This window comes from Cynocephalus volans, chromosome 1, assembly GCF_027409185.1.
Source record: "Cynocephalus volans isolate mCynVol1 chromosome 1, mCynVol1.pri, whole genome shotgun sequence".
Lineage (NCBI taxonomy): Eukaryota > Metazoa > Chordata > Mammalia > Dermoptera > Cynocephalidae > Cynocephalus > Cynocephalus volans.
In genome coordinates, this window is record NC_084460.1 from 81,668,437 (window position 1) to 81,692,570 (window position 24,134).

General features: G+C 36.4%; 1 protein-coding gene across 1 annotated transcript; it reads right to left on the reverse strand.

The window, feature by feature from the left end:
- Positions 1-839: 839 nt before the first annotated feature.
- Positions 840-23,848, reverse strand: C1H3orf33 (chromosome 1 C3orf33 homolog). The gene is made up of 5 exons (XM_063105561.1): positions 23,728-23,848; positions 21,771-21,830; positions 10,771-10,918; positions 5,639-5,799; positions 840-1,735 (listed from the first exon to the last, which is right to left on the reverse strand). The coding sequence occupies exons 1-5, from the start codon at positions 23,839-23,841 to the stop codon at positions 1,334-1,336; spliced, it is 885 nt and encodes a 294-aa protein (XP_062961631.1). The 5' UTR covers positions 23,842-23,848; the 3' UTR covers positions 840-1,333.
- Between the last annotated feature and the right edge of the window lie 286 nt (positions 23,849-24,134).

Sequence of the window (24,134 nt, forward strand, 5' to 3'; positions counted from 1 at the left end):
TGGATCATATGGTAAGTCTGACTTTTTTCAGTATCACAAATCATTAAAAAAAACTTCTGTAGACTCTGTGGACATTAGTGGATTATTGCTGGCCATATGAAAGAAGCTTATACTTTCAGGATGATTTGAACCAACTCAAATTGGCTTTAAAAATAAAGAAACTTATATTTCACATCACAATGGAATACTACTCAGCTATAAAAACAAACGAAATACTGCCATTTGCAACAACATGGATGAACCTTGAGAGAATTATATTAAGTGAAACAAGTCAGGCACAGAAAGAGAAATACCACATGTTCTCACTTATTGGTGGGAGCTAAAAATAAATAAATAAATTCACACACACACAAAAAAACCGGGGGGGGGGGGGGGGGGAAGAAGACATAACAACTACAAAACTACAATTCCTTGAAGTTGATACGACAAGCAAACAGAAAGGACATTGTTGGGTGGGAGGGGGAGAGGGAGGGGGGTTTCGGTAATGGGCCACAATAATCAACCACATTGTATATCGACAAAATAAAATTAAGGAATAAATAAATAAATAAAACAGGAAAGCGGGGAAAAAAAAAATAACAAGAAATTGGGAAGAAGTGCAGTTCAAGTACTGGCTACTTCAGGAGCTCAACAACGTCACAAGGGATCCTCATTCTTCCTGCCCTCTGTGCTGCCACCCTCAGCACATTGTTCCTGTCCTCAAGATCATCCCCTCATCTAACAACAGGGAGAAATTAGCCATTCTTTATTACCAGGAATGTTCTATGTGATCTTCTCTTGTAGCACTGCTCCAAATTCACAAGCAGTTAGAAAGCTCTTGCGAGAAAAGAGTAGCCTCAGACATAAAGAATTCCTTTATTATAGATAATGAAAGCAGATAAAGCTGGAAAAATAAATATTCTCTTTAAACAAAAAAATATGGCTGCCCAAAATAACACAATGGCCAGGAGTAAACTTTCTCTTCACACATTAGGACTACATTTGGAAGTCCTTCAACCTGGTAACTTTTTTTTCTTTTTTTGGCTGGCTGGCTGGTTACAGGGATCCAAACCCTTGACCTTGGTGTTATAATTGGTGTCCTAACACCACACTCTAACCAAAAACCTGGTAACTCTTTATACAGAGTGTTTCATTTTTCCTAAAAACATATTACATTAATGATAATTTGTTTAAATTAATTATATTTATAATAATCATCTTTTTAATATTTAAAAACCATTAGACCACAACTTTGATCATTTGGGGATATTTCCATTTTGACTCATTGAAAAATGTCCATGTATTTACATATTCTACTCTTTGGAGTAAGTCACCTCTAGATCTCTTGGATATTTCACCATTTTCTATGAAAATATATGCGACTTATAAGTTCTCTAAACTTCAGTATTAAGGAGTAGTTATTTATGTTGTCTTTCCATATTTCATATGTCCTTCTAAATTTGTCATAATAACTTACTTTTTTCAAGTTGAAATCTGATACACTTGTTTTTAAATAACTTTCTTTTTTCCATATTTCTCTCCAGGAGTCTTTGAATTTTTCCAAATAACTTTCTTTTTCAGGTTCTTCCTTCCATATTCCTTCTCCTTTTTTTATGGCTGTTAATTCAGCTTTAAGTAAGTTTCTGTGAATTGTCCAATAGATTTTAGAATCATAATTTAGCCCTTTAACAAGAACAGTTTTGCCAAGGCCTCTTCTCAAAATTTCTTCATTTAGACTCACACTAAAATATCCACCCTTGAATAAAAAAAAACAAACATAAACCAATTATTTAAGGAAACTTATTATATGCATATATCCACAAAATCTTTATTTTTCCTTAATCTCAGAGATTTTTTATTTATTATAAGCATATTATTATTACAAATCGTGATTTTTCTTTATGCCCTTTACTCAACCTATCCCTCCCCAAGCCCCCACAACAACTTATTTACCTAAAAATCAGTCATTCAGCAATTTTAGTCCTCCAGAGAAAAGCCAGAAATTTAAAGCAAAAGGATCTTCAAGAGCTTAAAACAACTACTACTAAATCCAAGAATTTTATTATGAGACGAGACCCTTGCTCGAAGTCAATCAATTCTTTTAAAACAGAATTCTTTACAGATTCATGTATCCTAAACCAAAAAGGCATAGAAGCAATTCATGATAAAAAGTGTTTTTTTGGTTTGTTGGTTGTTGTTTGGAGGAATGGGACACACAAGATAGGAGCAATGACAGGAGGCCACAGGAAAAGAAACTAGAGAAAACTAAAGAAACTAAAAGTAGACAAATGCAAAATAAACTGAATCCGGGCTGAACTGCTTAAATTAGGTACAGAATTCCAGTCCCTAGGAGGGCACTGGCATATAAATACAATTTTTAAAGACTTGCCTCAAAATAATTAACATAAAAATAGGCCTGGGCCTTGAATCTTCATCCTTCAGGAAATTTCATTCATACAATACCTCACTTTCTAATGAAACCAGATAAATGGGATTTTCTTTTTTTCTCCACCAACTAAACAGAGATCCTGTTTAGCTATGTCTAGAGTCTTTGTGGGATTTTAATCTAATAAGATTAATCTTCTGGATGTGTGTGTAGTGGTGGCTGACTGGTAAGAGGATCCAAACCCTTGAACTTACTGTCATAACACTGTGCTCTAACCAACTGAGTTAACTGGCCAGTCCTTAATCTTAACAAAGTATTAATAACTTAATAGCTTCATGAGACAAGTAATTAACAGTTAAATTCTAAAACTGTGAAAATTCCAAGTTTAAACTAGGAGACATTTTCTAAGACGATCTAAAAGAACAAAGTAATCTTTAAAAAAAATTTAAGTTAAATAATTAACATTAAGTAAATAAAATTTGTTCCTTTAAATGCAGTAACTTGAAATTCATGATGATAAGGGGTTAGTAAATAACAGTTATATAGGGTTTATCATATTTTTCTCAATCTTTTAAATTTTGAGTTTATTTCCTTGAACCAAAATCAGAATAACTAAAATTCGACCTCACACATTAGTAAACTTCAAACAGGAAAAGTAAATTATCACAATATTCATATAGAATAGTTTGGTCACCTAGAAAGCAATATAAGATGAAGTGTGGGCTCCGAAACCAGGTTCTTCTACTTGGTTACCCTGACCAAGGCAACTATCTTCCCTAAGAGCCCCACATGTAAAAGGCGAAAGATTTATGCGATCTGAAGAGAAACCAGAGTATAGAGCCCCACATGTAAATGGAACTAAAAACAACGTCATGGGGTGGTTTGCAGGATATGTTAAATAATATAAGCATAGCACTTAACTCTGTGTCTGCCAAATAGCAAATACTCAAAATATACTATTATCATTTTAATCATCAGCATAATCATGTCCGTTTTTTGGTAATTATACTCTTCAACTTAAAGAGAAACTAATTTTTTTTGTAAGGCCTTTGGGATGCTTAATATAATTTTGTATTATTAACTTAATTTTGACCAATTAGTTTTTAATAATTATGATTTTGAAAGAACAGAATATGATCTGGACATGCAAAAATTAATACATTTCATGAGACTTTTTATTAATTTAAAAGCTCTTAAGAATTAGTTAAAATTCTAATCATTTTAATATGAAGGTTATTTCTTCATATATTCTTGTTATATAATATAAAGTCCTTTAAAAACAAGAAAACTTAGGCTGACCGGTTACGTCAATTGGTTAGAGCACAGACTTACAACACCAAGGTCATGGTTTCATATCCCTGTACCAGCCAGCCACAAAAAAAAAAAAAGAAAAATTGCTCTTAATCTAGTCTTAATAACATTGCAATCATTTTATTTTTCTATATTCCCTTTCCAGTAATCATCCACAAAAATACATTTTTAATATAGTTAGAAATCGATAAAGGGCCACAAAGAATATTACATTGTGTAATGTTGAATATACTAATTATCCTGATTTGAGCATCACATATTGCACACAGGTATTGATATTCAATGTGATATTGCACAGACATGTACAATCAATTATGTTTCAATTAAAAAATAAATAAGTAAATAAATAAATATTTTACTGTTAAAAAAAGAAATCAGTCTAGATACAATTTTGTATTCTGTATTTTAAAAAATGAAGCCAAACTTTTTTCTGTGTTGTTGCAGTCTTCATAATTATAATTTGAATAGCTACATATCATTGAAGTGATTATGGAATTAAAACTATCTGATGGCCCACCAAAAGAAATGTGGAGTGAGGCACATCTAAGGATTCAGAACAATGAAACTCTGTGTTATTCCCAGTTAAATAATGGCTATGACCAATCATAAAGGTAACATCTTGAGATGACCCACCAATGACCAAAAATTGCACTTAAAAGTGCTCAGGGCTGGCCAGTTACCTCTATTGGGTAGAGCATGGTGTCGTTGTTAACACCAAGGTCAAGGGTTCAGATCCCCTTACCCACCGCCACCAAAAAAAAAAAATGCTCAACATTTGAGTTCAAGGACATACACTAAGACATACCTATCAACAAGTTATTGGACCAGATTAAGCAATATAGGTATTTACCTTCAGAAAGTGTCCTTTGTAACCTCCAGTTGACAAGCCTCAGTCAACAAGTGGTTTCTAACAATGTAACCTAGGGTCCAGGGTCTCCTAAATGCCCAGGCAATCACCACTGTTAAACAGTCCAAAACAGGAAGTGAGCCAGTCATAACCCTTTGTTGTGAATTTCTGTTGTTGCAGGAGGCAACCAGAAGCCATGAACCATGAAATATTAAACTGCCCTTGAATATACAGGCTAAAAATGTAATACGGGTCCCAGGGTTGAACTTGCCTCATTTTAATGTTAAAATCTCTGCCCAAGGAGGAGCCAGGACTTCCACAACCTGCCTATCCTTGTTTTATGTCATGGGTCAACTACTATGGGGAAGTCTCAATTTGCTACCTATGGACTATAACCTGTACTAGTTGAAGGGTCAAGGTTTAGCCTGTATGACAAATCCCTGAAGTCCTGCTGTTGCCCAAGGGTCACATTCCGTCTCAGGCCCAAATGCAAATTTGTCTTCAGAACTGACCAATGAACTATGTCCCATAGTCAACCAATTCAAATTGAACGAGCTTATATCCTTCATTTACATGACAGGACCTCAGTGAGAACTTGGGTGGGAAGTTAGGCAGGAATTTTGGCTATATAAGGCAATATTTCCTTTCCCTTGTTTGGGAAGACACTGCTTTAAGAGCGATCCTCCATGTTCTCCTTACTTGCAAGGAATAAATCCTTTTTCTCCTGCACTGGTCTTGAAGGTTTTGTGCTCTCAGAGAGATGGACACCCACAGTGCAGTAACTATAACAAGTGTGATATTATATATCCATGCACAAATAAATGTATGAAGATACTCCTTAAATTAGCAATGTCCAGAGTCATTAATAACTTGAAGGATTTTTTTTCTTAATTTTTTATTTTTCTATAATAAACATATATTACATATATAAATAAAACACTAAAACACAATTTATATATGAAACACCTAGTTGTCTATTTATAATCACTATTAGTAGAGTTTAAAGAGATAAAAAAATTCAGAGTCCCATTAAATATTCAAAGTTCTAATTAGTAAGTATTTACATATAAATAATAAGAATAAAATATTGCTAGTTATCTCTCCACACTACTTACCTTATTCACTAAAAGGTAGCAAAAGAGTGCTGAATTCTCCTTTCCAAGAAGTTGGAACCATAGTGTTTGGGAAGGTTTTAGCTCTTTTTGTAACCACACCTTCCCAGTTTCAGTGAGTTCTACTCCAGCCAATTTAACCAGTAAAACACCATATGGCTCTTCTAAAAAAGGTTAGGTAGAAAAGAATTTAGCTTCAATAGCACGTTGTAAAAGCAAATTCCAAAGTCACTTGGCCCCCGAAAAACAACTGAATATATTATGTTTATTTATAAATACCCAGATGTTCTAAATGTAGGTCCATTTATTCCTATATTCAAATTTTCTTTTAAGGGCCGAGCCCGTGGCACACTCGGGAGAGTGCGGAGCTGGGAGCACAGCGACGCTCCCGCCGCGGGTTCGGATCCTATATAGGACCAGCCGGTTCACTCACTGGCTGAGTGCCGGCCACGAAAAAGGGAAAAAAATAAATTAATTAATTAATTAAAAAATAAAAAAAAAATAAAACAATACAAGTGTGTAACAAGTGGAGGAATTTCAAAAACCCATTTCAGAATTTTTTTTTTTTTTTTGCAGGTGGCCAGTATGAGGAACCCAAACCTTCACCTTGGTGTTACAAGGCTGTGCTCTAACTAACTGGCCAGCCTCAAAAACCCATTTCAGTAAGCTTCAGAACCGAAAGTGACATCTAACCAATATAATCTGCTTTTTTCAACCTTCCAGACTTACTTCTATACATATATACATAAAGCTATAGACATGTAATTTAATAATATGAGCTGCTACTACCAACAGAACTATAGAAAATGCTTTTTCACTTAACTTATTGAGAATGTTTTCTCATCTCAACAAATATTGATCTACATCAATGTTACTATTTTTTATACATTTTGCAAAACTGACTTCCAGACAGGATTTTACCAATTTATTTTCAAAGCAACATAATATGAAGAAGAGACAACTTTCCAAAAAGGGCTAATGGCTGACAAAAAAAAAAAAAAATTAGTGTGTTTAAAAAAAAAATTATACATTTAACATATGTTGAGCTCTTAAAAACTGGTTGAAAGCATAAAGTTAAGTTCACCCAATCTATAGGAAAAAATAATATTTGAATTCAATATGATTTCCTAAAACTAACATTATTTGATAATAGAAAAACATATTCTTTAGGATATGGGCTTCTTGAAAACTGCCCTAGGATTTCAGTTAGAGAAGCATCAAAAGGTGTGAGGATTATGCCTTTAGCAAAAACTTTGTGTTAAAGTAAATATACAAATTAGATTAAAGCAGAATATATAATAAAGATTAGATTAATTAGAATCATTGGTACATGAGTTAAGGGAAACCTGAAAATTCTGATGTCTCTCTCCAATCTTTTAATGTTGCCAACCCCACCAACCATCTTCCAATAAAACATCCCATCGTCTTTCAGACCAAAGCTTTTGGGACCAAAAACTTGAAGAGGATGGCCCATGAATCTAATTCAATACTGTCAATCAACCTTAAGTATTAATGTCCTAAATCTTAAAATTAGAAAATTCCTCATTGAGCATTTAAAATATGATGTGGTCAATAAGAATTTAACAGTAAAACTTCCAGAAAAAAATCTACGAAGTTAGGTAAGTTATCATCATAATATATTTCCACCAAAGCATTAAGAGGCTTGTGAAAAAGCAAATGTTGCTTTTTGTGTGTGTGTGTGGTGGCTGACCAGTATGGGGATTCAAACCCTTGACCCTGGTGTCATCTACACTGTTCCCTAACCAACCGAGCTAACTGACCAGCACAAATGTTACTTTAAAAGTGTATGATTTCTAATCTCAGATTTTTTTTTAGTTTTGTGTATCTATGATGTGAATCTGTCTATCTTCCCAGCCCTTCAATAAATCTTTTATGCAAATGTGTCTTTAAAATCTCAATTCATACTGGATGGGAAGACACAGATGATGCTGGAAGGTTAAGAGGAAAGAGCAACATGGGCTCCAGTGGAGGAGGCCAAGAGTACTCTGTCAAAAAGGCAGGACTTGGGTTTTGCAAATGAACAAAAGAAGCAGGGGAAGGAGTAGAGCACAGTATGTCAAGTAGGGGAAAGACCACGGGCACCTGGAAAAACTGCAGACATGAATGAATACTGAAGCAAACCAACACTGAGTTTGTTATGTTTCTGCCTTATGAGATGGGTAGGAAACTTAGTCACTAAATATTTTTAAGGTTTTCAGAAAGATAATACATGATACAAATATTGATTTGCCCTAGAGTTATATACTACTACAAGTGGATTCATGACAATGGGTAACTTCATGAAACACATGATTTTGTGTCACATGGGCTTCATCTACACATATGTCAAAAACATTATATTTTACCATCAGGGATAAAAGAAGCTCTGAATAATTTCCTAACTACTCTGAAGGTTTTGTGATGTAGGTTCATGTCCATTTTGTTTGTCACTATACACTGAGACTGTAGCAATAGTGCAGGCAGGCATTCATTAAATATCTGTTGAAGGATTAAAGTGTCTACAATTTTTAAGGGGTGTGTGTGTGACTCCTCATTTAGACAGACAAAACAAAAGATTGTGAAGGGGAGAGGTTTCACAGAATAGTCGTGAGGAAGGAGTCTGGGAAATCTTATAATTGTCTTATTTGATGGTGCTGGGACCCACAGATTAGAACTAGAAACAGACCATAGCTTTCCACACCAATATATGTTCTACAACACCACGCAGCCTCTACTATGATGTAGTCATTTGAACTAAACCCTTTTGGGAAAAATGGCCTCAACTGTTAGGGCCTGAATCTTGGCCCTCTTTACCATAAAGTCAAAATTTCATTATACAATCTAGGCCAGGGAGTAAAACTAGTGAAAGGAATATAAGGAACTTAAATTAATAGCTATTTTTAAATCAAGATTATGCTCTAGCATCTTATATCATTCAAAATGTTGCTTGGGCAGCAACTTCCTAGCTCTAACAACATTTTACAGGTAAATAGGTTTCATTTCTGAAAGTGCAAAATAATCTCTATCACATGAGCAATTTATGTCAGTCATAAAAAAGGTATTAGCACTATCATTACATTTGTAGTGGTTGAGTCTCATTTGAAAGGTATAACACATATGTCCATCTGTTTCTTTACCTTTTACATATGGAGTTCTGAACTGAATAGCACAAAAACTGTTTTCTAGCTTTGATTTCATCAATTATCAGCTAGAAGACTGTATACATTTTAACTCAATAAAATAAAGGCAATAAAAATAAGTGGAGAAGAAAAAGTAAGGCAGAAATTAAGGCTTTCTGAGGTTCTTTCAGCTCCAAAATTTTGTTTCTAGGTACCAAATTACCTAAACACATTATTATTTGATGTGAAACCCATTAATAATAATAAGCATATATGCATATGATGATTACAGTGCTATAGCACTGCACAACTTCAGGAAGCAGATTCCTGTTGAATATCATACCCAAAGTCCTGCAATGCATGGCCTGGACAACCACAGGTGGCAACCTTGCTGTCTAACCTCTAAAGAGTCATTACTGTTTCAAATGGGAGAGATTTTAATTACTACAACAACTAAGAAGTTAAAGGACTTAGGAAGTGTAAATATTGCTTAGATCTGAAATAGCCAAAAAAAACAAACCTAGGTAATCTCTCTTTAAGGAGCAACACTCATTCAAATTGTCTAAGTTCTCTTTGGTTTGTTAAAATAATCAATCATGTCAAGTACGTTTGGGGGGAAAAAAATCAATGTTATTCCTTTACAGTTATATCTCATTGAACAGAGTGATATTCATTCATCTGGGGGTAAAAGTATTAAGAATCCCTTTCTTCATAAAATTAAAATAATATTAATAAGATCTTTAAATAGAACTAAATTCATTCGACAAATTTTACCAAACCTCTATTGGCTAATAAGTATTTTTCTAGGAACAGTGAATATCAAGATAAATAAGAAAAGGTCCCTGCCCACCAGGGGCTCACAGTTTAGTGGGGGACATAAACCCAAACACTTAATAATTATAGGAAAAGGTGAATAACTACTGTAATTGCAGTGTGTATAAATTGCTGCAGGGCACAGTAAAGAAAAAGGCTAATTCTGCTTGGGAGTTAAGGAAACTTCACAAAAGAGCTGACAATTGAGCTGGATACAAAAGCATCAGCTGGAGTTCCGTATGGCCAAGACAGGAACCAAGACACTGAGGATGGAACCATGCCCAGGCATGTGAGAATGCATATAAGCAGCATATATATAAGCATATATAAGGTCTATGTGGCCGGGGTCTTTAAGGTGGAGCAGGGAGTAAGGGGATTTGCAGCAGGAAAGATCTAGCTCTTGCCCACCCCTCTAATCTCTTTTGGTACCTCTCACCCCCTTGCTCTCTGTGCCTTAGCCATATAAGCCTTCATATTCTTTATCAAAAGAGTAAAGCTTATTCCCACCTATGCTCCTCCTAGCTGGCCCGCTCTAATTCTTTGGGTCTCTGATTAAATAGTAATTCTTCAATGAGGCCTCTTCTGACTACTCTATCTGTGTAGATTCCTCTACTCCTCACATGACCCCTAATAATTCTCTACCCTAGCACCCTGCTCCTTTTCTTCGTAGATCTTAGGACAATTTTTCATTTGTTCATTGTCCATTTTCCACCTAGACTGTAAGCTGCAAGGGTTAGTGGCATCTTGTTAGTTTCACTCAGCCTTGTATAGTTAGCTTAGGCCTTACACCACAATATATGGTCAACATCTGTAGAATGAATGATTGAATGCCTGAATGAAAGACTGAGTAGTTGAATAAAAAAAAGAAGGGAAGGAAGAATGAAAACCTGGAGCCAATTAAATAATTCTTTGTATATAAGGCCAAGAATTCAGACTTTCTCTCATAGACAATGGAGGGTTACTAGGAATTAAAATAACATTTTTTGCCATTTTATAAATAAGATCTAATAAAAGAACACTACAGGCCTGGGTGGTTAGCTCAGTTCGTTAGAGCATGGTGCTGATAACACCGAGATCCAGAGTCTGATCCCTGTATAGGCCATCCACCAAAAATAAATAAATAAATAATTTTAAAATACATTAAAGAAAAAAAAAGAACACTATAATAGTTACTTAGTCTTATTATTCTCGCACATTACTTACTTCTCAATGAAGATATAATAGGTAAAGTAATAGGAATATGTTCAATTTCTAAACCATTCTCAGTTATTCGGTGCAATCGTCCACGCAGTTTAACATTTCTTCTTATAAATTCTACTGGAATTTCTGAAGAGCTTGTAAATTTTGATGTCTGTTGATTTACAAGGAGAAAAATATAACCTTTTATTATTATTTTCATTTCAAAATTAAAATTGTCAAATTATTTTTAAACATTAATGAGAAGATGTAACCATCAAAAAATTTTAATTTGTTTCTTAATTTTATATTAATACTTTAATATGATTTAATCAAAAGTATTTATAGGAACATTATTCAGAACTCATAATTCACTGTTTTGTTATTTCAAGCTACTGTATAGAGAACATTAAAAGACTCCTCACTTCTAAAAGCTTATAACCTCAGAATATGACACAATTCATCAAAGGGCAGTAATATGTATCTGTGCCTGGAACCACACAAATCTGTTTAAGCAAGCACTATCCTATTCAATATATGTACAATCTATTCATGCAGGTACTGCCAGAAAAACCTAAACAAAGCTGCATTAAATTAAATTAGAATCTTAACTGTCAAGATTTTTTTATTTTTTTATCTTGTAGGAGAAAAAGGCAAACTTTTTACAAAAAGAAGAGAAAAGGCCAACATTAGGAATTTACTTTAATCTCTAACACCTAGGTAATGCCCTAGGGTTAGTCAACTTTATGCCTCTTTCTTCCACATTAAGGATACTACAAGCTTCATTCATAATCATGACTAATTAAGAGTCTCACATAACAGAACAATAAATTAGTACCCAACTTCCTACAACAGTAAAGTCGAACTGAACATTTTTTAAAATAAGAATAATGTAGCAGACAGATCCAGAATGTGGAATATACTATGGGATGAGAGACTTAGTTTTTCTAACAAATCAATGGTATGGGGATAAAAAGCTATGCGGGGTTTAAAGAACGAGACTTAAGATGTAACTAACAAATATATTAAATGGACCATTCAAATACCAATTTGAACTGATCATCTATTAAAAAAAAAAAACACCATTGTGACAATTAAGAAAATCTAGATATGGACTGGGTATTAGATAATACTAAGAGATTACCGTTAAAGTTATTAGATGTGATAATATCATAGGACAAACAGACATCATGAATCTTGGTGCAATGAAGTAGAAGGTACACATCATCATTATGCTGAATCTAATAAGGACACAGACATACCCAGACTAAGGGGCGTACTACATGACAAATGGCTTGGACTCCAAAAATCATCATGAGAGATAAAAATTTTTGAAAAAGTGGGGGTAATATTCTAGATTAAAGGAGACTAACAAAATATAACTATCAACACTGCATAATCCTTGACTGATTATTGGAATGGGAAAAAAAAATGATAAGGGACATTTTTGAGAAAACAAATCTGGATATGAACTGTATTTCAGATAATACTACTGCAGAAATGTTAAATTTATTAGATGTGATAATATTAATGTGGTTATGTAGGAAAATGTTCTTATTCTTAGTAAGTAAACTATGAAGTATTTATGGATAAAGTTTCATGATATCTGCAACTTGTTTTCAAATGGTTTCACAGAGAGAGAGCACAACTGTGGCAAAATGTGATCAACTGGTTAATCTAGATGAAAGGCAAATAAATGTGACAAAATTTTTCAGAAGAAAAAGGAAGAAAAAACCAGATTCTAGATTTGTCAATATTTACTCAAGAATATGGAATATGCAGAATGTAAACAAAAGAGAGAAGAAATCCTGAATCAAACCACAAAGAGTTTGAGACACCCGACAAGGTTGCTTATTACAAGTCTGGAGAAAACAGAGAAATGTGTTAGATATCCACAGTCAGATGGCTCCTAACATGGCTTAGCAATATCACTGAGGGGACACCAATGAGTTAAATAATGTCAATGGGAGGGGACATTCTAGGTTTAAGCCATGGAACTCTTACCTGGATCTTCTCCAATTCAATATGAGAACCAATAACTTGAATGATGGCACAAGAACCAAACATCAAGATAGCCAGATGCTTGTAAGGATATGAATACTAGAAGTCAGGGTGAGTATTAAAAAGATCCCGACAGCCAGAATGATGGATTAAAAGATAAAAGCCTGCCCCTGTACTCCCCAAAACTAATGAAGGATGGGAGAGGATAAAGTAATAGTAGCATACATAAAAAAGGTTTGGGGGTTTTAGTTAACTTTAAACTCAAAATGAGTAAAAGTGTGACAAGGCTGCTAAAAAACAAAACAAAACAAAAAGTGCAACCCCCCAACCTACACCAAAAAGAAAAAAAAAGTTCAACCTAAGGCAACAATATTAGGAAGAGGATCCAAAAGAAAATAAATGAGGGAGAGATTGTCCTAAATCAGGCCCTATGTAGAATATATTGTACTACTCTGGGTTTCACATTTCATAAAAGGCTTTAACAAACTGGAACAAAGTCAAAAGAGGAAAAAAAAAAAAAAGTAAGGAACCTGGGAACCACAACACATGAGAGAACCAAGAGTACTTTGCCCAGGGAAGGTAAGAGTTGGGAGTAAAGAGAGCCATTAAAGATGTCTTCAACTACTAAAAGTCCATCCCTTTTAACTCTGAGGTGTCTTACGTATATTAAAGAATATACGTAAAAAGTTCCAAGAGTGCCTTAATGTTTGAAGCTTTGGAAATTATTAAGGGGCTAAAAGAAGAAACTGAAATAGAACCCATATATTCCTGCTCTCAGAGAGCTTATTACAATCTATGTGGAAAAGGTCCCACTGCAAAAATAAACAAATTTTTTTTTTTAAAAAAGAAAGATACAACAATCACAATAATACATTGAACTTTCAAAAGGAGAGAATAGAACTTAGGTTACCAGAGATGGGAAAGGGGGAGGAAAGGTAAGGGAGAAACTGATAAAGGGCCACAAAAAAAAACGATTACATTGTGTAATACTGAATGTACTATTTATCCTGATTTGAGCATCACATATTGGACACAGGTACTGATATAAAACTATGTACCCCACAGATACATACAATCATGTTTCAAAAAAAAAAAAAAAAACGTTCCCATTGTGTCTACTTCTGGATCCAACAACAGCAGAAATTCAGTGCTGTGCTTCTGTGACACTGTAGGGACTATTTAGAGGATGAACAAACAATATACATAAAACAGCCATAATACAACTGTAGAGCAGTACATGAATAGGTTTAAGATAAAGTATACATGCTAAAAGATCAAAAAGGGAAAGAACCAAAGGACAGGAACAGATGAGGAGGATATTTCTGAAGGAAGTGAATCCTGAGCTTGTGATAAACACAATTGACTCTCTAGGAGAGGCAGAAAGATGACACCCCTGCAAGGATGCTGCACTAAACTTCAGATGGTGAAGGAGATGTCCTAAAGGCAAACACATAAAAGCTGGAAACATGCTGATAAAGAGAAAAAGAAAGGTTTCATATTCAAGAAGACATAAATTTGAAATCCAGCTCTGCCACTTACTAACTGGATGATCTTGTGAAAATTGTTTCACTTCTTTAAATATACATCTTCTCATCTATAAAAATTATGTACAGGCATACCTTAGAGATACTGTGGGTCAAATACTGCATTAAAGCAAGTCACAATTAGGTTGCTTCCACATCTTAGCTACTGTAAATAGACCTGCAATAAACATGGGAGTGCAGGTATCCCTTCAACATGATGATTTCCATTTCTTTGGGTATATACACAGTAGTGGGATTGCTGGATCATATGGCAGTCCTATCTGTAGTAGTCTGAGAAATCTCCGTATCATTTTCCCTAATGGCTGCACTAATATACTGTCCCACCAGGAGTGCAGAAGGGTTCCCTTTTCTCCACATCCTCACCAGCATTTGTTATTCTCTGTCCTTTTGATAACAGCCAGTATAATGGGGTAAAATGATATCTCAATGTGGTTCTGATTTGCATTTCCCTGATGCTTAGTGATGTTGAGCATTTTTTCATGTACCTGTTGGCCATTTGTATGTCTTTCTTTGAGGAATATCTATTCAATTTACTTGCCCATTTTTTAATCAGATTATTTGTTTTTTCACTGTTATGTTGTTTGATTTCCTTGTCAGATGTATAGTTTGCCAACATTTTCTCTCATTCTGTAAGTTGTCTTTTCACTGTTGATTGTTTCCTTTGCTGTGCAGAAGCTTTTCAGTTTGATATAATCCCACTTGTTTATTTCTTTCTTTTGCTGCCTGTGCTTTTAAGTCTTTTTTATAAAGTCTTTACCCAGTCCCACATCCTGAAGTGTTTCCCATATGTTTTCTTCTAGGATTTTTTTATAGTTTCAGGTCTCATCTATAAGTCTTTAATACATTTTGATATAACATATCTTGAAGGTTGAAATTACTCCTTGATCCATAGGCTGCAGAATAGATATTGTATTAGCAGGCATGAAAATAACATGAATCTCCTTGTACATCTCCATCAGAGCTCTTGGGTAACTACATATATTGTCAATGTGTTTATTATTTTGGAAGGAATCTTTTTTTCTGAGCAGTGGGTCTCAACAGTGGGCTTAAAATATTCAGTAAACCAGCTATAAACAAATGTGCTGTCATCGAGGTATTTTTGTTCCACTTATAGAACACAGACAGAATAGATTTAGCATAATTCTTAAGGGTCCTAGGATCTTCAGAATGGTAAATAAGCACTGGCTTCACCTCAAAGTCACCAGCTGCATTAGCTCCTAACAAATGTGTCAGCCTATCCTTTGAAGCTTTGAAGACAGGTATTGACTTCTCCTCTCTAGCTCTCAAAGTCCTAAATGAAATCTTCTTCGAATATAAGGTTGTTTCTACATTGAAAATCTGTGTAGTGTAGCCTCCTTCATCAATGATCTTAGCTGGATCTTCTGGCTAATGTGCCGCAGCTTCTACATCAGGGCTTGCTGCTTCGCCTTACACGTTTATGTTCTGGAGGCGGCTTCTTTCCTTAAACTTCATGAACCAATCTCTGTTAGCTTCAAACTTTTCCTTGTAGCTTCCTCACCTCTCCCAGCCTTCATAGAACTGAAGAGAGTTACGGACTCGCTCTGGAGTAGGCTTTGTCTTAAAGGAATGTTATGGTTGGTTTGATCTTTTATACAGACCACTAAAACTTCCTCTAAATCAGCAATAAGGATGTTTTGATTTTTTTTTTTTTTTTTGTCATCTGGCCTGTACAGGGATCCAAACTCTTGACCTTGGTATTATCAGCACCGTACTCTCCCAAATGAGCTAACCAGCCAGGCCCATTGCTTTCTTATCATTTCTGTGTTCACTGGAGTCACACTTTTAATTTCCTTCAAGAATTTTTTCTTCACATTTACAACTTGGCTAACTGTTCAGCACAAGAGGCCCAGTTTAGGCCTATCTCAGCTTTCGACATGCCTTCCTCACTAAGCTTAATCATTCCTAGCTTTTGGTTTAAAGTGAGAGACATTTGACTCTTCCTTTTTCTTGGACTCTTAGAGGCTATTGTAGGTTATTAACTGGCCTAATTCCAATATTGTCGTGTCTCAGGGAATAAGGAGGCCTGAGGAGAGTGAGAGAGCTGGGGGGAGCAGCCAGTTGATGGAGAAGTCAGGACACACACAACATTTACTGATTAAGGTTGCCATCTTATATGGCTACAATTTGTAGTGTCCCAAAACAATTACAATAGTAACATCAAAGATCACTGATTACAGATCACTATAACAGATATAATAATAATAATGAAAACATTTGAAATATCGCAAGAATTACCAAAATGTTATTTATAATTTTTGTAATTTATACTTTATAAACTCTCAGAGGGAGGAAGGGAAGAAAAACTGCAATACAAAAGAAAGCTGAAGAGGGGCTATCAAGGCTCCCTGTGGTAGGCCCACAGTTGGCTAACTCAATACCCATACCTAAATCCCTTCTCCTTTGCCACCATGTACTGTAAGGGATGGAAAAGCTAAGTGGCCACTCTCCCAGACTCCCTTCCAACTTAGAGGTGGCCATGTGACAACAGGATATAAGCAAAAGTCTGTTGAGGGCTTCTACATATATCAATAGTGTGCCTAACACTGTATAAGCAAGATTGACACAAGAAGTCAGTGACAAAAAAGGTGAAAAATAAAAAACAGTAACTCACTCTGGTTTTAATATTACCAAAGTGAAGTGTTGAACAATATGCCAAAAATAATGAAGAGCATAAAATGATTCATAATTGGCACACGTATTTTTTAAAGGCTAACAAGGAATGATCCTTTAGCACTATTTTTACCTACATATATATATATGGTTTGTTTTTCTTTTTTGCGGCAGGCCAATACAGGTATCCAAACCCTTGACCTTGGTGTTATAAAACTACACTCTAACCAAGTGAGCTAAGCAGCCAGCCCTACCTAAATTCTTAATCAGATCATTTAATAGTTTAGCAAATTTGAAATCTTCAAAAGGCAAATATGTCATGGAATATATAGTTTATAAAATAAACTAAAAAGTAGAATGAAAAGAACTAAAGTTTTAAAAGTTCCATTCTAAATATATGCATATTGCTAAAAATGAATGACTTACAAAATCATGGAAGTGTTATAAGAAAAAGCCTATTAAATATAAGGTTAAAAATGAGTTCAAGGTACTAAAAAACGAAGAGGATAAAAGTTCTGAAATTGGAATCATGGGGGAAAAGGCAAACACTGAAAAAGATATAGTATAGTAGATTAATGTTGTATAGTAAATAATAATGTAAAATAATACAGGAACAATAAATGTAGAAAATAAATATACACAGAAGCAATAAATCCATGCCACTACTCTTCATAAAACTAAAATTATATCCTATGGCAAGAATCATTCTAAAATACACTAATAGGAAAGAGGATTCTGGAAAGATGGCATGGTACTGGCATAAAAACAGACACTCGGACCAAAGGAACAGAATAGAGAATCTAGAAATCAGCCTACATGTTTATAGCCAACTGCTCTTTGACAAAGGCACCAAGAAAATACCTGGGAGAAAAGATGTGTCTTCAATAAATGGTGCTGGGAAAACTGGACATCCATTTGTAGAAGAATGAAACTAGACCATACCTCTCACCATATACCAAAATCAACTTAAAATGGATTAAAGACTTTAAAAAGACCTGAAACTACCAAACTACTAAAAAAAAACACAAGGAAAACACTTCAGCAAGTAGGACTGGGCAAAGACTTTATGAATATGACCCCAAAAGTACAGGCAACAAAAGGAAAAATTAACAAACGGGATTATATCAAACTTCTGCACAGCAAAACAGACAATTAACAGAGCGAAAAGACAACCTACAAGTGGGAAAAATATTTGCAAGCTATGCATCTGACGAAGGATTAATATCCAGAATATACATGGAACTCAAACAACTTAAGAGCAAAAAAACAAATAATCTGATTTAAAAATGAACAAAGGAGCTGAACAGGCATTTCTCAAAGGAGGATATACAAATGGCCAACAGATACATGAAAAAATCCTCAACATCATTAAGCATCGGAGAAATACAAATCAAAACCACATTGAGATATCATCTCACTCCAGTTAGACTGGCTATTATCAAAAAGACAGAATAACAAATGCTGGTGAGGATGCAAAGAAAGGGGAAACCTCTTACACTGCAGTGGGACTGTAAAATGGTGCAGCCATTATGGAAAACGATATGAAGTTTCCTCAGACAACTATAGATAGGACTGCCATATGATCCAGCAATTCCACTGCTGGGTATATACCCAAATGAATGGAGATCATGTCAAAGGGATACCTGCATTCCCATGCAGCTCTATTTACATATGCAGCTCTACCTACAATGGCTACATTATAGAACCAACCTAAATGTCCATCATCAGATGACTGGATAGGGAAAATGTGGTATATTTACATAACGGAATACTATTTTGCCATAAAAAAGAATGAAATTTTGACATTTGCAGCAACAGTGATGTACTTGGAGAAAATTGTAAGTGAAATCAAAGCCAGGCACAGAAAGAAAAATACCACGTCCTCATTCATAAGTGGGAGCTAAAAAAATAAACAAATTTTAAAAATAAATTAAGAAAGATACAGTAATCACAATACATTGAACTTTCAAAAGGAGAGAACAGAACTGAGGTTACCAGAGGTGGGAAAGTGGGAGGAATAGGGGGATAAGGGAGAAATTGATAAAGTGCCTTGAGAAACGATTACACTGTATAATGTTGAATACAGTAATCCTGATTTGAGTATCACATATTGCACACACGTATTTTCAACTCTGTACCCCACAGATCTGGACAATCAACTAAGTTTCAATAAAAAATAAAATAAAATTGGCGCAAGGAGCCGTCGCCGCCAGTGCAGCCAAGTTGCAGCCAAGGAGACCTGGCCGCCCCGCCTGGTTCCTCGGGCGACCATCTGTTAAAACTTGGTGCATTGGGCCAGCCCTGTGGCTCACTCGGGAGAGTGTGGCGCTGGGAGCGCGGAGGCCGTGGGTTTGGATCCTATATAGGGATGGCCGGTGCGCTCACTGGCTGAGCGCGGTGCGGGTAACACCACGCCAAGGGTTGCGATCCCCTTAGCGGTCACAAAAAGACAAAAATAAATAAATAAATAAATAAAAACTGGTGGATTACTATGAAGTTCTAGGCGTGCAGAGACACGCCTCACCCAAGTATATTAAAAAAGCATACCGGAAGGTGGCACTGAAGTGGCACCCAGATAAAAATCCTGAGAATAAAGAAGCAGAGAGAAAATTCCAGCAAGTCGCCAAGTCATATGAGGTGTTATCAGATGCTAAAAAGCGGGAGATCTGTGACAAATATGGCAAGGGAGGATTAAGCGGTGGAGGAGGAGGGGAGGTCATCTTGACAATCCATTGAGTTTGTCTTCACATTCCAGCACCCAGATAATGTCCTCAGGGAATCGTTTAGTGGAAGGGACCCATTTTCATCAGACTTTTTTCAAGACCCATTTGAGGCCTTTTTTGGGAATGGAAGGGGTCCCCGAGGAAGCAGAAGTCAAGGCAGGGGGTCGTTTTTTTCTGCCTTCAGTGGATTTCCATTTTCTGGGAGTGGATTTTCTTCCTTTGACACAGGACTGACTTCATTCGGGTCACTAGGCCACGGGGGCTTCGTTCAGTCGCTTCCATGTCACTTGGTGGGCGTGGGATGGGCAACGTCAGATCTACATCAGCTTCTACTAAAATTGCTAATGGCAGAAAAATCACTACAAAGAGAATTGTCGAGAATGGTCAAGAAAGAGCAGAAGTTGAAGACGACGTCACTTAACATCCTCAACGGTGGGAGCTGCTGCTGCGCTTGGATAACACGTGATTCATCGCACGCATTTAACAGAAATGTGACCATAACAAGCACCATCTGAGGATTAACGGGAACTTTTTTTTGAAGATTTCAAACGAACTCGACTTTCAGTATAATTGTATCTAATTTAAAGTATTAATAAACAGCTCATCAGAGCCCCTGTTTGTCATAGACCGTTGAGTCCATTGTTAGGACCACATAATAGGACCTTTTTTTTTTTTTTTGTCTTTAAATTGTTGTAAATCTCTGTGTGCACTTTTCTTTTTCATTAAATGTAACCCAAGGTGAGCAATGACTCTTTAGCAGTAGTAGTACAGGATTGTACACTAACATCAACACGGATCTGCTCTTCCATTGTGTTTGAAATGTGAGCCAAGTGGTGTCAGCCTGATGCGAAGTTAACATTGTCAGCATGAATCTTCTACAGAAATAAGTTCAATTCTTTTCAGTATTTAGTAGTGAAAGACTATTTAAGGTATTAATGGTAATACATTTCTGGTTTAATATAAATTAAGGATGTTTTCTAGTTGTGAAAACTGGCATGAATGCTGGCAACTTAGTAAGTTTTCACAATTGTTCAAATATGTAACACTAAGTTTAGGTTTAAAAAAGAAAACTGGCAAACTGAGTCTCTATCATCTACTTTAAAAAAAGATAATAAATGTGAATATGTTTGGTGCATTCAAAAAATAAATAAATAAAATAAAGTTAATAATAAGAAATAAGATAAGACCAATCTTTCCATGAACTTTTTAAACAATGGAATAAATACTATCCATCTTGAAAAGGATGGAAATGGGATATTATTGTACAATGGAATATTATCAGTCTTAAAAAGGATGGAAATTCTGATATATGCTATGATGTGGATGAACTTTGAGAACATTATGGTAAGTAAAATAAGCCAGTCACAAAAAGACAAATACAGTATATTTCCAATTATATGAGGTACCTAGAATTGTCAAAATCATAGACACAGAAAGTAGAATGATGGTTACCAGAGGCTGAAGGGAAAGAAGAATGGGAATTACAGTCTAATGGGTAGAGAGTTTCAGTTTTGCAAGATGAACAGAGTTCTGGAGATGAATATTGGTAATCATGAACAACAATATGAATTTATCTATACTTAAAAGTGGTTAAGATGGTAAACTTTATGTTACGTGCATTTTACCACAAAAAACCCTGAAAAACAAAATATACTTGTAAATCTTGAATTACCAAATTGATTTCCAGTATGTCTATTATTAAAACATAATGAAAAGGGCCAAAAAAGTATAAGTGAAAGCATAAATTATTCAGTGGTAAGGAACATAATTCAACTGTGCTCTAAATGTAAAAACACAACAGAAAACACTTTTGAGATATTCTGCAATGTCTGAAATGCAAATTCAGTGATTATAACCTTCTAGCAAACTAAATCCTTTTCAGATTCCTTTTTAAGCATTAAAAAGTTATTATGGAAATAAAGGTTGTGCAATTATTTTCTGTAATATCCTGTGGATGTGTTACTTTTAAACCAAGATCTTGAAATACGTTCCTTGTTTTAAAATACTACTTAAAAGCTTCTGATATGAATAATAAAATGATACACTGCTTGAGATAAAAACTGTTTGAAGTGGGAATAAATTAACTGTCTATTGCTTACTGTAATGCCTTTTTCATTTTTCAACTTACCAGTCGAACACTTCTTACAAATAAGATTATTCCAGCTATGGCCATCCCGGTGCTGATGTTCTACAGAAAAAGATTTCATGATTAATTCTCACTGATTATTATTCACAATAGTGAAAACACAAATAAGGAGGAAGAAAAGACTATCTTCCCTATATCTAATTGTCCAAACAATACATATTCTTCAAATGAAGGCCCACTTAAGCCCAAAACTTTGTCCATTCACTTCGATCTTCCCTTCTTTTAACTTTTATAATACTCCCAGTCTTTTCCAAACAATCAGGAATGCACAGTAATTATACACACACGCACACTATTATTATGTTGTTGTTCTCTATTGATTGTCTTACTTTGAGTTCCTTGAATGAGTGAACCGGTCTCATATTTCTTGTAGAGTGCCCATAGTAATTAACATAACCTTGCATGCATGGTGGGAATGTAAGTATTTGGTAGAAAACCGTGTCACTAAAACCTTAAAATATAGCACCTTGACAAATATACAGTATAATATATGGGTAAATGGTTGCGGAAAACTTAGTGATGTTTTTAAAAGTGCTTCATTTAAACCGAAGTAGAAATAAAGAAGTTTAATAAAAAATTAAGAACACTGCAACTCCCTTAAAAAGAGGAATAATCTAACATACTTTCCTTCAATAAATACAACTAAGTATGTAAGAAATGAGGTTGAAAATATACACAAGGTACATTCTTTGGGTTCTGTGACTGCGTTATTTGTAATAATAAATCCTTGTGCTAACTTAGACACTGTTTCCTCCCACAATTCTTCTGAAGTCATTTTTTAATTTGAAATAACCCTTGCATCTATTCCTGCTTAACTGTTAGAATCAAGGCTTCATCAATTAACACGTGTATTCATTAATGCTGTAAATATTCGTCTAGCACTTACTAAGCGGCAGGCACTACCTCAAGGACTAGGTCTACAATAATGAGCGAAAACAGGCATGGCCTTGGACCTTGTGCTGCTTGGCTGCAGAGCATGTGCAAAGCTCATCTCACTCAAGTTCTGAGCAGAATTTTAAAGTGAAATATTCTTTCTGAAAATATTTTCTTCACTTGGCTTCTAGGATACCTAGCTTTCCTGATTTTCCTCCTCCCTCACTGTCTTCTCCTTCATTTTTGCTGATCTCCTTCTTTTCACTCCCCAGATTCTAAACGTCAGAATTCGCCAGTTCTTGGTTCTAGGGCTCCTTCAGTGGCTTTTCTCCCTTGCTCCAAGATGTCATCTTAGCTTTAAATACCACTTAAAGTTGATGCAGCTCATTCCCAAAGTTCTACGTCCAGGTCTGACTTCCCTTCAACACCAGACTATCCAGTTGCCTAGAACAGCAACAAGAAACCCACTGAGAAGTCTAATGAGCATCTTCAAGTTCACACATCTCCATGTCGACATGTCCAAAACCTTCTCTAGATTTTCCCAACAAATCATTTATTCCACCTCCTTCAGCAGCAGCTATCACCACCGTCAACCCAGTGGCAGCTCCCTCGATTCCCTTCTCTGTACCCACACCCGGCGACTTCTAACCACCGCGCTCCCTCGCTCCCTGCCCGGACTACGGTGGCCTCTCGTTTCACTTTAGAAAAAGAAAAAAGGAGGCCTTCCTCTCTCCCAGGGCCTGCGGGGCGTCCGTGCTCCTCCTCGGTCTCCTCGGCGGGCCTCCCCCGCTGCTCTACGGACGCGCCGGCACCCCCGAGCTGAGCTGCGACCCGCTTTGAGATGTACCCCAAGCCCAGCACAGTCCCTGCAGTAATGAGGCACAACTGGTCGCCTGCCCCACCGCGGCCCCGCACACGCCACCCTCGCAACGTCCCCCTCCTGAGTCCCCTCCCCCGCGGCCCCGGCGGAGTCCCCCCGCCCGAGGCCTCCCCGGGACACGTCCCTCCCTGGCCCGCTCTGCGCCGTCCTGCGCCCGCCACCCGCCCGATGGCAGGGCGGCAGTACCCGGACTAGGCGCAGGTGGTCGTCCGCCCACTGCGAGAGCTGCGCCACCACATTAGGCGCCGCTCCGTCCGGCTCGCGCGATGGCAAAACGGGAACCTCAGGCCTCCCCGCCATGTTCCCGGCCTCCCGCGAGCCGGCGCCGCGGCCTAGGGCGGGCGGGCGGCAGGGGGCGCCGCGTTCCTCGGGCGGGCGGCAGGGGGCGCCGAGCTACTCGGCGGGAGTGCGGCGCGATCCGTGCAAATGATGTGGTAACGTGTGTATAAGAAAAACATATGCTGTGTGTGTTTGTGTCAGCCTGAACCATGAAAGACTATACAAGAAAACTGTAACAGTGACTGTCCCTCGGAGACGTATAGGAAAGGGCAGAAGGTTTCACTATCGCCCGCTCTCATAGAACATTTTGCAGT

Excerpts from the sequence above, each read along its gene's own strand:
- C1H3orf33 (XM_063105561.1), bottom strand. The coding sequence starts at position 23,841 with ATGGCGGGGAGGCCTGAGGTTCCCGTTTTGCCATCGCGCGAGCCGGAC. Across the intron at positions 21,831-23,727 it reads ACCACCTGCGCCTAGTCCGG|AACATCAGCACCGGGATGGC; the intron begins GTACTGCCGCCC and ends CTTTTTCTGTAG. Across the intron at positions 1,736-5,638 it reads GCTACCTTTTAGTGAATAAG|GGTGGATATTTTAGTGTGAG; the intron begins GTAAGTAGTGTG and ends TTTTTATTCAAG.